Source organism: Hippoglossus hippoglossus, chromosome 7 (assembly GCF_009819705.1).
Source record: "Hippoglossus hippoglossus isolate fHipHip1 chromosome 7, fHipHip1.pri, whole genome shotgun sequence".
NCBI lineage: Eukaryota > Metazoa > Chordata > Actinopteri > Pleuronectiformes > Pleuronectidae > Hippoglossus > Hippoglossus hippoglossus.
This window is the reverse complement of record NC_047157.1, coordinates 11,494,657-11,510,377: the sequence shown is the minus strand read 5'-3', so window position 1 is coordinate 11,510,377 and position 15,721 is coordinate 11,494,657. Positions and strand designations below refer to the sequence as shown.

At 40.0% G+C, this 15,721-nt stretch overlaps 2 protein-coding genes across 2 annotated transcripts; both read left to right on the top strand.

Annotated features, from left to right (window-relative positions):
• The first annotated feature begins 508 nt into the window (after nt 1-508).
• LOC117764518 (taste receptor type 1 member 1-like) lies at nt 509-5,683 on the top strand. Its single transcript, XM_034590374.1, has 6 exons — nt 509-700; nt 987-1,284; nt 1,380-2,105; nt 2,634-2,840; nt 3,090-3,210; nt 4,100-5,683. Exons 1-6 carry the CDS (start codon nt 516-518, stop codon nt 5,026-5,028), a joined length of 2,466 nt encoding a protein of 821 aa, XP_034446265.1. The 5' UTR covers nt 509-515; the 3' UTR covers nt 5,029-5,683.
• Nucleotides 5,684-9,024: 3,341 nt separating this feature from the next.
• On the top strand, nt 9,025-14,206 carry LOC117764947 (taste receptor type 1 member 1-like). Its single transcript, XM_034591120.1, has 6 exons — nt 9,025-9,209; nt 9,496-9,793; nt 9,889-10,614; nt 11,143-11,349; nt 11,613-11,733; nt 12,623-14,206. Exons 1-6 carry the CDS (start codon nt 9,025-9,027, stop codon nt 13,549-13,551), a joined length of 2,466 nt encoding a protein of 821 aa, XP_034447011.1. The 3' UTR covers nt 13,552-14,206.
• The last annotated feature ends 1,515 nt before the right edge of the window (nt 14,207-15,721 follow it).

Sequence of the window (15,721 nt, the reverse complement as noted above, 5' to 3'; positions counted from 1 at the left end):
GGTTAAAAAAAACTAGATCCAAGATGTCAGTACACTTCTATTTCCTGTCTTCAAATCCATTGCGTTAATTTTGACAGCTTGACTTTTTCCACACTCAATAAGGACCCATTTCTTTAATTGCTCTAAAACCACATACGGCCACTATTAGTCTTATTGTTTAACCCTGTGCTTTCCATGGAGGAAAACAAACAGTGTCTCCCATAAATGCTAAACAGTTTTTATTCATAAGTTTTATACCTGCCACACATTATATCTTAGATTTAAACATGTAATTTACGCAATGACCAGATATATTCATGACGGAGGCATTGAACTTGATGCCAGTAGCTGCTCGACGCTGCAGGTACGATGATTTTTGCATACTGATTTGCGAATTCTCCTTGAACCATGTATTGCACCTCATTAAATCTCAAGAGCATGGAAATAATCACAGAGGCTGAAGTGTCGCCAGTGTCTCATAACTTGCTATGCGCAAAGACAAATGAGAGGTGGCATCAGATTAGTAAACTTCAACCATGAAACATTTTCTGGTTTATCTGTGTCTGCTTGAATCTCTTCAACGCGCCTCCTCGACTCAGTGCACTGTCCCGGCCTCAGAGTTTCAGCTGGAGGGAGATTATTTGATAGGTGGACTTTTTGATGTTCATCAAGTCAATGCTCCTGTTCATCAAGTCAGACCGGACACCATCGACTGCGCCAGGTGAGGCTCACAACAGATCTGAATGGATTTCTTATGACATCGAAATGACTGAAGAACTTGTAGTTGAACAGATTACAGCACCGTCAAAGCGTCTCTTAATTAGAGTGAAGAGCTATTTGTGGTTGCTCATTACCCCCAAACCCAATCCAAATAATTTTGGCATTATCAAAGTTATTGAAGGAGATAAAGTCTGCATTGTTCACCTCAGTCTTTGTTCCATTTAGTACTTTTAAATGTCCATATCTGAACAGTCTTTGAAACTATAAGTCATACCCTCTCTCCACAGTCAACCCTTAATTCTGTCCAGTTATCGGAGGTTTCAGTTGATGAGGTTCGCTGTGGAGGAGATCAACAACTCCACCAACCTGCTGCCTAATGTGTCTCTGGGCTATCAGATATTTGACCACTGCTCAGATACACGTAACTTTCCAGGGATCTTTGACCTCATCTCATTCAATGGCTCGGTTCAAAGTCGGGATGAATCACACAAGGATCTGACCAAGGTGACAGCAGTGGTCGGCACTTATACGAGCACTGAGACACTGTCTGTAGCCCCACTGCTCATGATGGATCTCATCCCTATGGTAAATTTGTCATCTATTGTATGTTGAATTAAAAAAGCAATTTGACTTTTGAGGATTTACTGTCGCTGACATTTTCTTTATTGCTCATCTAACAGGTCAGTTATGGAGCAGCTAGCTCTATCTTTTCAAGTCAACACAATTTCCCGTCCTTCTTCAGAACGGTTCATCCCAATAAGGACGTCGTGGAAGTAATCTTCAACATCCTACTGCACTTCAACTGGCGCTGGGTTGCTTTCCTCAACATTGACAATGATTATGGCAAAGATGGTCAGGAACAGTTCAGGAGAAAGATTGAGGACAGCCAGATCTGCCTGGCGTACAGCAAAGGTCTCAATCATTACACAAATTACACCCAAGTATTCAAACAGATAGAGGCACAGAAAGTGAACATACTCATTGTCTTTGCTCCTGAGTGGACGGCTGCAAAACTCATTAAGTCAGCGATACGACTGAACGTCACCAACAAGGTGTGGATAGCAGGGGATGCATGGTCCTTAAACAAGAAGCTCCCCAAGGAGAAGGGGATCAGAAATGTTGGAACTGTGCTTGGAGTCGCTCAACCAGCGTGGGCGATACCTGGTTTCAGTGATTTCATCTCGTCTTTTAAAAGCTACACTCACTGTGGAAATGAAGGACAGCAGACATTTTGTAATCAGGTTTGCAACTGCAGTAGCCTGAGTGCAGAAGATGTCATCACAGCAGACCCATCTTTCTCTTTTTCTGTTTATTCTGCTGTGTACGCCATTGCACATGCTATACACAATGTCTTACAATGTGGAGCTGGCACATGTAATGACAGCACTGCAGTGTACCCTCACATGGTAAGTATCATTAAGCATAATTATATGATTCATTTGATTATCACATGTTACAAATGTAAACAGCCTCTAAATTGTGTGAATTTGATCAAAACTTATTCTTTACACGCTATTGATGACTTCCACAGACCTCTACAGATTACAATCTCAGAGCTGTTTGTCAGGGTTTATTAAATCTCGTGAGATTTCAATCTGATTAATTTCAATCTGATTAAACCTCTGAGAAGTCTAAACATTGCTAAAGTCAATCTAAGTGAGAGAAACCACTACAGTGTGCAGATGTTTGGTCTGATTCCTGCCTGGATGTATGAACACTCATTTATTACCTTGTAAACATTGCACTGATATCAGACACAACACATTTTAGGGATAGAAGAGTTTAAATTCTGATAACCTGCTTCCTAAAACCTCTAAAGATGGTCATCACGCTGGAGTTTCTCCCTACATATGAGAGTTAGAACCAAAAAAATGATTCAATGAACTCCTCCAATGTCCACAGAAAATGATTTGGATGTTCTTTATCCACATCAGGTTCTAGCTGAGCTGAAGAAGTCCAACTTTACACTTCTAAATCAAAGCATTCAGTTTGATGAGAACGGTGACCCCAAGTTTGGATCCTACTCTATAATTTACTGGAACCACAGCGGTGACGCGCAGGAGATCGGCTTTTATAGTTTTCCTCCATCGTTCCAGTTTGTCATCAACAGCACCAAAATTCAGTGGTACACCAATAGAGAAGTAAGTTGTTTTTCTTACAGTCGAGAGTTGTTATTGTGTATGGAGAGCTTTTCCCATTTCTGAAGGAACATTGTGTATGAGTGTGTGTGTGTTAAGTGTTGACAGTCAACCAGTGGTGGTTGTTCATGGTGCAAGTGCTGTGAAACTGAATCAGACATTTAAAAAGCTGTAATGTCTCAGTTACTGCTACTTATCTATCATTTCCCCATCATGACTTTCTGTTTTCTGCTGAATGATTACGTTGCACAGGTGCCCACTTCAGTGTGTTCCGAAGAGTGTCATGTGGGATATGCAAAAAGGCCAGATGGAATCCACGAATGCTGCTTCACTTGTCAAATCTGTCCGAATGGAACATATGTCAACAGCACAGGTAAATTATTATGCCTGAATAGTGCAGCCATTGTTGAGTTGATGGGACCTAATTGCAGACTGTATTTCATGGCTCATAGCTTAACACCTCGTGGTCATCTGACACTGATATGTAGGTTTCAGTGTTCACCCTGATCCCTTAACATGTCAAATAAACTACAGCAATAAGTCATTAGCCTTTTGACCAGTACCTTTAGAGTACATCACTGTAAACTCTTATGCACTTTTGGCAAGGAGTAAAAGCTCATTTCAAATAACAGCATTACAATATGTAACACTGCCTCCTCAACTGTTTGACTTCTCTACACCTCCTCAGATCTCACTTTTGTTTTGTCTTTAAGTTTTCAAAAATCAACTTAACTTTATTAACAAATCGTCCCTCTCACTTGTTTAACAGAGGATCCGTACAAGTGCATAGACTGTAAGGAGAAAAAAATAACACCAGTTAAGTAAATCAGTGAATGTATATATATAAAGCACGTTAGTGAACAGTTGTAAAGCTAATTCAGTTTCATTTGATGAAAAACATGGATTAAAGCTCTTCATTGCGGATAACCCAGGTAGGATGATCACAACGTTTTCTCACGTCACTCTGCACTATAGTCTGTTTATAAAAAGCTCTGAACACCCCATCCAACACACAAACAATAAAAGTGACTGTATATTATAGAACTGTTTGAGGAGGACTCACTAATGACAAGGAATAATTCTGAAGTAGCTTTGAAGGATTAACACGGGACAAGAGAACAGAACATTCCAAACAGACGGGTTTAAAACAGGTGCTGCAGTGGTAGATTATGAAAGCTGAAGAGAGTAAAACTGCCACCTCCATTGTCTGATTATCTTTTAAAAACTACATTTACAAATCTTCCCTCTCTCTTGTTTAACAGAGGATCCGTACAAGTGCATAGACTGTAAGGAGACAGAGTGGTCTGCAGAAGGAAGCACCTCATGCACCCTGCGGCTGGTGGAGTACATCCCATTCACAGACAGTGGGGCTATACTGATCATGTTCGGGGCCTCGGCCCTGGTGGGCATCACACTCTCCATGTCTGTTCTCTTTGCCGTGAACTACAACACCCCTGTTGTCAGATCTGCTGGGGGACCCATGTGCTTCCTAATCTTAGGCTGCCTCAGTCTGTGTAGTCTCAGTGTTTTCTTTTACTTTGGCAAACCAACTGTTTCTTATTGTATCTTGAGGTTCTTACCGTTCTTCTTGTTCTACACTGTTTGTATGGCATGTTTTGTTGTGCGCTCATTTCAAATTGTTTGCGTTTTCAAAATGGCTGCCAAGTTTCCCAAGCTGCACAGCTGGTGGATGAAGTATCATGGACAGTGGCTGGTCATCACTGTGGCATTTGTCACTCAGGCACTCTTAATAACCATTGGCTATTCTTATGCTCCCCCCAGGCCCTACAATGAAACCTTATGGTACCCAGATAAAATCATACTTAGTTGTGACTTCAGTCTGAAAGCCTGCTCTGCTCCTGTATTTTTACTTCTATGTCTGTGCTCTCTTTGCTTTATTTTCTCCTACATGGGGAAAGACCTCCCCAAAAATTACAACGAGGCCAAAGCGATAACGTTCTGTCTGCTGCTGCTGATCCTCACCTGGATCATCTTTGCCACTGAATACATGCTTTACCGGGGAAGTTACATCCAAACTCATAACGCCGCGGCAGTGCTCTCCAGTCTCTACTCCTTTCTGTTGTGGTACTTCCTGCCAAAATGTTACATCATCATTTTCCAACCCAAGAAAAACACACAGCAGTACTTCCAAGGTCTCATTCAGAACTATACCAAAACTATGAGCCAGTAGCAGCTCACTGTAATATCTGATGGATTAGATGTGCTTCAGGTCTTCTAAATATTTTAACATCTGTAGTCTCCAAAAATTTGATGTACTATGATATTTCACATAACTCATACAACTGATACTTGCAATAATCATTCAATCTTCCAGCACAGTATCAGACTCTGACATATTCAACCATCTGTGTGTTTTCTGCAGTTTCACATTTGTTCAAAGGTTATATGTGCGATTTTCACTGCCACTAGATGTCAGACTAGCAACAGTATCTTGGACAAAATGAAAAACCTAGTCAGGCCACACCTCTTGTTTCCTCTGTGTTCTCACCTATAAGGAATTCTAAACACACACTTTGAAATATCATTAGGTTCTATGACATGTAGCTGACTCAATTGAGGTTTATTATACAGGTCTACATTTACAACAGTAATAAAAAAATGTATGTAAAAAAATAAATAAATGGAATATGTTTTTTCTTTTCAGCTTAACTTTTTTGTGGTTGATATTACATTATTCTCACAACATGAAAACACCAACTCACTGTGATGCTGTTCACAGACGAGACTACAGACATATCTTGAATTTACTTGGTAACTTTTTTTTGTGCATTCAAATGTTTTTGCATTTGTGTCTATTGCTTGTAATATATTTTCTTGCATCTCCAAGAAAGAGAATAAAGTCCAATCTCTAACTCTATTGGTCCACCTCATTTTATAATTTCTACGTAAACGCCCATACTGTCACATTTTAGACATCCTCATTTCTTTCCAACCGTATCAGTGTGGTAATGAACGATGTCATCACTGAACAGTTATACAGCTGTAACAACAACATTATGAGACTATCAGAGATGTCAGAGCCAGATGTGGTTTGGGTTTGTAGGTGCAGATTTGTTTTTCTCTTAATGTTTAACTCTTTACAAATAGTGACTGGTTTTAGTTTTGCACTCCTGTTAATGTATTAAGTTCATTGACCACATCTGCTTCAATTTCACATGCTGTACACCAAACCAAGCACTAAATAAGTTCCACACAAAGCTGTCACCACTGATTACTTTAAAGTTACAGCATCAGTACTTGGTGTGCTATTTACAGGTTTATGTGAGATGTTTAAGGTGATTCAGTGTGATGTTTAAGGAAATGGGTAAACTTGCCCTTATTAGTGAAGATAAGGAATAAAAACCAAAAACATTAGTCTACTTAATTTGAAAAGTGAAGTTCAATCGTCGCCTTAAAAACATGAGTTAGCGATACTTAAAAAGGGAATTGTATGAATATAGTTAGTTATCTTAACTTGAAAATGTGAGTTGAAAGGGTATGTGGAGGTGAGGGGGCTGGGAGAGCACCCTCACCTGCACCACAGAGGATCAATCAGCACAGGTGAGAGCTGTTTGCTGATTGGTCCTCGTGCTTAAGAGGCAGCATCTGAGCTGCCTCAGGAGGAACTCAGACACTCGAGAGACGCCCGGACTGAGCTGCAAAGCTATTCTGCTTTAAGTTGAAGTTTATTTATGTTTATTCTCGTTTGTCTGTGATCGAATAAAGATGTTGAAAAGTGAATGGTTCGTCTCTGGTTGCTGTGGTGAGAGCCCCGTGGCAAGGTCGACTGCCACAGTATGAATTGACAAAAGAAAGTCAATCATCAATCAATCAAATTTTATTTGTATAGCCCATATTCACAAATCACAATTTTTCTCATAGGGTTTATCAAGGTGCGACATCCTCTGTCCTTCACCCTCAACAAGAGTAAGGAAAACCCCTATTAACAGGCAAAGAAAAACTTAGAAACCTCAGAGAGAGCCACATGTGAGGGATCCCTCTCCCAGGACGGACAGATGTGCAATAGATGCTGTGTGTAGCTCAACACATCAACAAAATTACAAATATTATGACTCTAATTAGGAGAAATGTTTGTAACATAATGGAAAGGTGTGCAAGTATTTATACATGTGAAAATGTCTGATGGAGTTGAAGGGAGCAGCAATGACAATTGAAATGGAGGAGTTATTTCCAGTAATGGTAGAATATGTGAGTAGTCATATTGTAAATCAAGCAGTCTAGTTGTAATCATAGTCCATGAACAGCCGGCACCACAATCCACCACCACGATCACAATCCATCACTAGACTATCCACCATCAGGATCCACCATCATGATCCACAATCCACCACCACAATCCACCACCACGATCACAATCCATCACTAGACTATCCACCATCAGGATCCACCATCATGATCCACAATCCACCATCATGATCCACCATCACAATCCATACTATCCATGTTCAGGATCCACCATCATGAACCACGATCAGCTGCCACCATGATCAGGATCCCTGATTCGCCATCCACCGTCAAAGTAGGTTTTCATGAATGGATAATGTAACATAGGTACATGTTTTAACTTCATTATAAAAAAATTTCAAAAAATAAATTATCATTAATTAAACATGTACAATGTAACTTTGTGAGTTGAAACAAAGCTTATCTTTAAGTTGAGTTAACCTTGATCATTTTTACAGTGTATTTAGCAAGATAGATTCAAGATCATATTTATTTGCCTTTGATAACTCGGTTACATGAAGTTGAAATTATTTTACTAAATGTAGCATTGGGAGTGTCTAATTTAAGACTGAGATGGAAACAAAGAGAAAACCAGTGCCTTTGGAAACTCAAATTTCCTGTTAACATACAAGAAAACAAAATGTTACAAACAACGACCATGCACATTGTTAGTATAGATGATCTTTTGGAAGTGCAAACATTTGACAGCAATAATTGCTCATTAGTACTTCACCCACCTCATGTGGCTCCCACAAAACATTTAATTTATACTTTAATTATCTTTTACATCACCATTTAATACCTCCTACAGACAAGGGTCAATCCCTTTCCAAACAGAATGTGGAGTTCAGCTGTGTCATTAGGAGTTTGCTCATGATCTATAGTCATCTTTCATAATAATCCTCAGACAGATTGCAAATGATCTGCTGCCAAATGACCTGTGTGGTCCAAGGTTAACTCATGCAGATCTCATTTGTAAGAGGATGTAGCATGTTAGCATTAACCAAAGATATCCGGTTGAATTAATTCATTTGCTTGTATTTGCTTGAGACCACACACAACCTCACAGCCTCGTCTTTACTTCCTCCCTATCATCCATACACCATCCCTATGGCAACACTTGAATTCAATATGAATCTTAACTTACAAAAGCATATTATATTATAATGACTGATTTAACAGTTGTGAGTAGTTTAAGCCATTATTAATTACGAGCACATGATTTGAAGCATATGGTGCAAGTGTATGTAGGTTGCGTCCATGTGATGTGGGTTTTTAGCAGAACATGCAATAAGCCAAAGTCCTATTCCCTTTAAAACCCACCTTGTACCTTGGTGGATTGCAATTAAAATGTTAAAATGGGGAATTTATCAGACGGTAAGAGACAACGCTTATTTGCTGAAGAAACAAGTTCACTTGTGTAAAAAGTAAAAAGACACACGTGCTTCAAAATGGTAATGTAATAGAAGTTGTTACAGTTAAAGGTGTAAAGGTTTTTAGCCACTATGCACTAAGGAGAAATTATTGAATCAGACGTACCACAAAACTGCAAGGTCCATAGATTGACCCCCCCCCCCCCCCCCCCCCCCCCCCTGAAAGTATTGGGGCATTAACTTTTCCTAAACCTAACAAAATCATTTTGTGCTTAAACCTGTGTTTTATTACCATGACAGCGTGTGTGTGTGTGTGTGTGTGTGTGTGTGTGTGTGTGTGTGTTTACATATGTATACACCATTTGTCATATGCTCATAGTTATCGCTCAGCGCAGTGTGTAGCCATCACAGGGGTTAGTGCGGCTCAGATACTGTTTGCATACTAATCCGTGAGCTGCATGGATATCAAGACTGGAGGGTTTGCCGCGACAAGCCACACATTGCTTATTAAAAGCAGAGGCTAAATCCCTTAAGAGATCACAGCAGATTGATAAATGATACCTACAACCATGAAACGTTTTCTCTTTTGTCTGTGTCTGCTGGGCTCTCTTCTACGTGCCTCCTCGACTCAGTGCACTGTCCCAGCCTCAGAGTTTCAGCTGGAAGGAGACTATCTGATAGGTGGACTTTTTGATATTCATCATGTCACTGACTCTGTACATCAAGTCAGACCTGAGGCCATCGACTGCTCCAGGTGAGTCTCACAACAGATCTGAATGGATTTCTTATGACATTGAAATGACTGAAGAACTTGTAGTTGAACAGATTACAGCACCGTCAAAGCTTTTCTTAATTAGAGTGAAGAGCTATTTGTGGTTGCTTATTACCCCCAAACCCAATCCAAATAATTTTGGCATTATCAAAGTTATTGAAGGAGATAAAGTCTGCATTGTTCACCTCAGTCTTTGTTCCATTTAGTACTTTTAAATGTCCATATCTGAACAGTCTTTGAAACTATAAGTCATACCCTCTCTCCACAGTCAACCCTTAATTCTGTCCAGTTATCGGAGGTTTCAGTTGATGAGGTTCGCTGTGGAGGAGATCAACAACTCCACCAACCTGCTGCCTAATGTGTCTCTGGGCTATCAGATATTTGACCACTGCTCAGATACACGTAACTTTCCAGGGATTTTTGACCTCATCTCATTCAATGGCTCGGTTCAAAGTCGGGATGAATCACACAAGGATCTGACCAAGGTGACAGCAGTGGTCGGCACTTATACGAGCACTGAGACACTGTCTGTAGCCCCACTGCTCATGATGGATCTCATCCCTATGGTAAATTTGTCATCTATTGTATGTTGAATTAAAAAAGCAATTCGACTTTTGCGGATTTACTGTCGCTGACATTTTCTTTATTGCTCATCTAACAGGTCAGTTATGGAGCAGCTAGCTCTATCTTTTCAAGTCAATACAATTTCCCGTCCTTCTTCAGAACGGTTCATCCCAATAAGGACGTCGTGGAAGTAATCTTCAACATCCTACTGCACTTCAACTGGCGCTGGGTTGCTTTCCTCAACATTGACAATGATTATGGCAAAGATGGTCAGGAACAGTTCAGGAGAAAGATTGAGGACAGCCAGATCTGCCTGGCGTACAGCAAAGGTCTCAATCATTACACAAATTACACCCAAGTATTCAAACAGATAGAGGCACAGAAAGTGAACATACTCATTGTCTTTGCTCCTGAGTGGACGGCTGCAAATCTCATTAAGTCCGCGGTACGACTGAACGTCACCAACAAGGTGTGGATAGCAGGGGACGCATGGTCCTTAAACAAGAAGCTCCCCAAGGAGAAGGGGATCAGAAATGTTGGAACTGTGCTTGGAGTCGCTCAACCAGCGTGGGCGATACCTGGTTTCAGTGATTTCATCTCGTCTTTTAAAAGCTACACTCACTGTGGAAATGAAGGACAGCAGACGTTTTGTAATCAGGTTTGCAACTGCAGTAGCCTGAGTGCAGAAGATGTCATCACAGCAGACCCATCTTTCTCTTTTTCTGTTTATTCTGCTGTGTACGCCATTGCACATGCTATACACAATGTCTTACAATGTGGAGCTGGCACATGTAATGACAGCACTGCAGTGTACCCTCACATGGTAAGTATCATTAAGCATAATAATATGATTCATTTGATTATCACATGTTACAAATGTAAACAGCCTCTAAGTTGTGTGAATTTGATCAAAATTTATTCTTTACACGCTATTGATGACTTCCACAGGCCTCTACAGATTACAATCTCAGAGCTGTTTGTCAGGGTTTATTAAATCTCGTGAGATTTCAATCTGATTAATTTCAATCTGATTAAACCTCTGAGAAGTCTAAACATTGCTAAAGTCAATCTAAGTGAGAGAAACCACTACAGTGTGCAGATGTTTGGTCTGATTTCTGCCTGGATGTATGAACACTCATTTATTACCTTGTAAACATTGCACTGATATCAGACACAACACATTTTAGGGATAGAAGAGTTTAAATTCTGATAACCTGGTTCCTAAAACCTCTAAAGATGGTCATCACGCTGGAGTTTCTCCCTACATATGAGAGTTAGAACCTAAAAGATTATTCAATGAACTCCTCCAATGTCCACAGAAAATGATTTGGATGTTCTTTATCCACATCAGGTTCTAGCTGAGCTGAAGAAGTCCAACTTTACACTTCTAAATCAAAGCATTCAGTTTGATGAGAACGGTGACCCCAAGTTTGGATCCTACTCTATAATTTACTGGAACCACAGCGGTGACGCGCAGGAGATCGGCTTTTATAGTTTTCCTCCATCGTTCCAGTTTGTCATCAACAGCACCAAAATTCAGTGGTACACCAATAGAGAAGTAAGTTGTTTTTCTTACAGTCGAGAGTTGTTATTGTGTATGGAGAGCTTTTCCCATTTCTGAAGGAACATTGTGTATGAGTGTGTGTGTGTTAAGTGTTGACAGTCAACCAGTGGTGGTTGTTCATGGTGCAAGTGATGTTTTATTGTTCAACACAAACTGAATCAGACATTTAAAAAGCTGTAATGTCTCAGTTACTGCTACTTATCTATCATTTCCCCATCATGACTTTCTGTTTTCTGCTGAATGATTACGTTGCACAGGTGCCCACTTCAGTGTGTTCCGAAGAGTGTCATGTGGGATATGCAAAAAGGCCAGATGGAATCCACGAATGCTGCTTCACTTGTCAAATCTGTCCGAATGGAACATATGTCAACAGCACAGGTAAATTATTATGCCTGAATAGTGCAGCCATTGTTGAGTTGATGGGACCTAATTGCAGACTGTATTTCATGGCTCATAGCTTAACACCTCGTGGTCATCTGACACTGATATGTAGGTTTCAGTGTTCACCCTGATCCCTTAACATGTCAAATAAACTACAGCAATAAGTCATTAGCCTTTTGACCAGTACCTTTAGAGTACATCACTGTAAACTCTTATGCACTTTTGGCAAGGAGTAAAAGCTCATTTCAAATAACAGCATTACAATATGTAACACTGCCTCCTCAACTGTTTGACTTCTCTACACCTCCTCAGATCTCACTTTTGTTTTGTCTTTAAGTTTTCAAAAATCAACTTAACTTTATTAACAAATCGTCCCTCTCACTTGTTTAACAGAGGATCCGTACAAGTGCATAGACTGTAAGGAGAAAAAAATAACACCAGTTAAGTAAATCAGTGAATGTATATATATAAAGCACGTTAGTGAACAGTTGTAAAGCTAATTCAGTTTCATTTGATGAAAAACATGGATTAAAGCTCTTCATTGCGGATAACCCAGGTAGGATGATCACAACGTTTTCTCACGTCACTCTGCACTATAGTCTGTTTATAAAAAGCTCTGAACACCCCATCCAACACACAAACAATAAAAGTGACTGTATATTATAGAACTGTTTGAGGAGGACTCACTAATGACAAGGAATAATTCTGAAGTAGCTTTGAAGGATTAACACGGGACAAGAGAACAGAACATTCCAAACAGACGGGTTTAAAACAGGTGCTGCAGTGGTAGATTATGAAAGCTGAAGAGAGTAAAACTGCCACCTCCATTGTCTGATTATCTTTTAAAAACTACATTTACAAATCTTCCCTCTCTCTTGTTTAACAGAGGATCCGTACAAGTGCATAGACTGTAAGGAGACAGAGTGGTCTGCAGAAGGAAGCACCTCATGCACCCTGCGGCTGGTGGAGTACATCCCATTCACAGACAGTGGGGCTATACTGATCATGTTCGGGGCCTCGGCCCTGGTGGGCATCACACTCTCCATGTCTGTTCTCTTTGCCGTGAACTACAACACCCCTGTTGTCAGATCTGCTGGGGGACCCATGTGCTTCCTAATCTTAGGCTGCCTCAGTCTGTGTAGTCTCAGTGTTTTCTTTTACTTTGGCAAACCAACTGTTTCTTATTGTATCTTGAGGTTCTTACCGTTCTTCTTGTTCTACACTGTTTGTATGGCATGTTTTGTTGTGCGCTCATTTCAAATTGTTTGCGTTTTCAAAATGGCTGCCAAGTTTCCCAAGCTGCACAGCTGGTGGATGAAGTATCATGGACAGTGGCTGGTCATCACTGTGGCATTTGTCACTCAGGCACTCTTAATAACCATTGGCTATTCTTATGCTCCCCCCAGGCCCTACAATGAAACCTTATGGTACCCAGATAAAATCATACTTAGTTGTGACTTCAGTCTGAAAGCCTGCTCTGCTCCTGTATTTTTACTTCTATGTCTGTGCTCTCTTTGCTTTATTTTCTCCTACATGGGGAAAGACCTCCCCAAAAATTACAACGAGGCCAAAGCGATAACGTTCTGTCTGCTGCTGCTGATCCTCACCTGGATCATCTTTGCCACTGAATACATGCTTTACCGGGGAAGTTACATCCAAACTCATAACGCCGCGGCAGTGCTCTCCAGTCTCTACTCCTTTCTGTTGTGGTACTTCCTGCCAAAATGTTACATCATCATTTTCCAACCCAAGAAAAACACACAGCAGTACTTCCAAGGTCTCATTCAGAACTATACCAAAACTATGAGCCAGTAGCAGCTCACTGTAATATCTGATGGATTAGATGTGCTTCAGGTCTTCTAAATATTTTAACATCTGTAGTCTCCAAAAATTTGATGTACTATGATATTTCACATAACTCATACAACTGATACTTGCAATAATCATTCAATCTTCCAGCACAGTATCAGACTCTGACATATTCAACCATCTGTGTGTTTTCTGCAGTTTCACATTTGTTCAAAGGTTATATGTGCGATTTTCACTGCCACTAGATGTCAGACTAGCAACAGTATCTTGGACAAAATGAAAAACCTAGTCAGGCCACACCTCTTGTTTCCTCTGTGTTCTCACCTATAAGGAATTCTAAACACACACTTTGAAATATCATTAGGTTCTATGACATGTAGCTGACTCAATTGAGGTTTATTATACAGGTCTACATTTACAACAGTAATAAAAAAATGTATGTAAAAAAATAAATAAATGGAATATGTTTTTTCTTTTCAGCTTAACTTTTTTGTGGTTGATATTACATTATTCTCACAACATGAAAACACCAACTCACTGTGATGCTGTTCACAGACGAGACTACAGACATATCTTGAATTTACTTGGTAACTTTTTTTTGTGCATTCAAATGTTTTTGCATTTGTGTCTATTGCTTGTAATATATTTTCTTGCATCTCCAAGAAAGAGAATAAAGTCCAATCTCTAACTCTATTGGTCCACCTCATTTTATAATTTCTACGTAAACGCCCATACTGTCACATTTTAGACATCCTCATTTCTTTCCAACCGTATCAGTGTGGTAATGAACGATGTCATCACTGAACAGTTATACAGCTGTAACAACAACATTATGAGACTATCAGAGATGTCAGAGCCAGATGTGGTTTGGGTTTGTAGGTGCAGATTTGTTTTTCTCTTAATGTTTAACTCTTTACAAATAGTGACTGGTTTTAGTTTTGCACTCCTGTTAATGTATTAAGTTCATTGACCACATCTGCTTCAATTTCACATGCTGTACACCAAACCAAGCACTAAATAAGTTCCACACAAAGCTGTCACCACTGATTACTTTAAAGTTACAGCATCAGTACTTGGTGTGCTATTTACAGGTTTATGTGAGATGTTTAAGGTGATTCAGTGTGATGTTTAAGGAAATGGGTAAACTTGCCCTTATTAGTGAAGATAAGGAATAAAAACCAAAAACATTAGTCTACTTAATTTGAAAAGTGAAGTTCAATCGTCGCCTTAAAAACATGAGTTAGCGATACTTAAAAAGGGAATTGTATGAATATAGTTAGTTATCTTAACTTGAAAATGTGAGTTGAAAGGGTATGTGGAGGGGAGGGGGCTGGGAGAGCACCCTCACCTGCACCACAGAGGATCAATCAGCACAGGTGAGAGCTGTTTGCTGATTGGTCCTCGTGCTTAAGAGGCAGCATCTGAGCTGCCTCAGGAGGAACTCAGACACTCGAGAGACGCCCGGACTGAGCTGCAAAGCTATTCTGCTTTAAGTTGAAGTTTATTTATGTTTATTCTCGTTTGTCTGTGATCGAATAAAGATGTTGAAAAGTGAATGGTTCGTCTCTGGTTGCTGTGGTGAGAGCCCCGTGGCAAGGTCGACTGCCACAGTATGAATTGACAAAAGAAAGTCAATCATCAATCAATCAAATTTTATTTGTATAGCCCATATTCACAAATCACAATTTTTCTCATAGGGTTTATCAAGGTGCGACATCCTCTGTCCTTCACCCTCAACAAGAGTAAGGAAAACCCCTATTAACAGGCAAAGAAAAACTTAGAAACCTCAGAGAGAGCCACATGTGAGGGATCCCTCTCCCAGGACGGACAGATGTGCAATAGATGCTGTGTGTAGCTCAACACATCAACAAAATTACAAATATTATGACTCTAATTAGGAGAAATGTTTGTAACATAATGGAAAGGTGTGCAAGTATTTATACATGTGAAAATGTCTGATGGAGTTGAAGGGAGCAGCAATGACAATTGAAATGGAGGAGTTATTTCCAGTAATGGTAGAATATGTGAGTAGTCATATTGTAAATCAAGCAGTCTAGTTGTAATCATAGTCCATGAACAGCCGGCACCACGATCCACCACCACGATCACAATCCATCACTAGACTATCCACCATCAGGATCCACCATCATGATCCACAATCCACCACCACAATCCA

Excerpts from the sequence above, each read along its gene's own strand:
- LOC117764518 (XM_034590374.1), top strand. The coding sequence starts at position 516 with ATGAAACATTTTCTGGTTTATCTGTGTCTGCTTGAATCTCTTCAACGC. Across the intron at positions 2,841-3,089 it reads AGTGGTACACCAATAGAGAA|GTGCCCACTTCAGTGTGTTC; the intron begins GTAAGTTGTTTT and ends TACGTTGCACAG. Across the intron at positions 3,211-4,099 it reads AACATATGTCAACAGCACAG|AGGATCCGTACAAGTGCATA; the intron begins GTAAATTATTAT and ends CTTGTTTAACAG.
- LOC117764947 (XM_034591120.1), top strand. The coding sequence starts at position 9,025 with ATGAAACGTTTTCTCTTTTGTCTGTGTCTGCTGGGCTCTCTTCTACGT. Across the intron at positions 9,794-9,888 it reads TGATGGATCTCATCCCTATG|GTCAGTTATGGAGCAGCTAG; the intron begins GTAAATTTGTCA and ends CTCATCTAACAG. Across the intron at positions 10,615-11,142 it reads CTGCAGTGTACCCTCACATG|GTTCTAGCTGAGCTGAAGAA; the intron begins GTAAGTATCATT and ends TATCCACATCAG.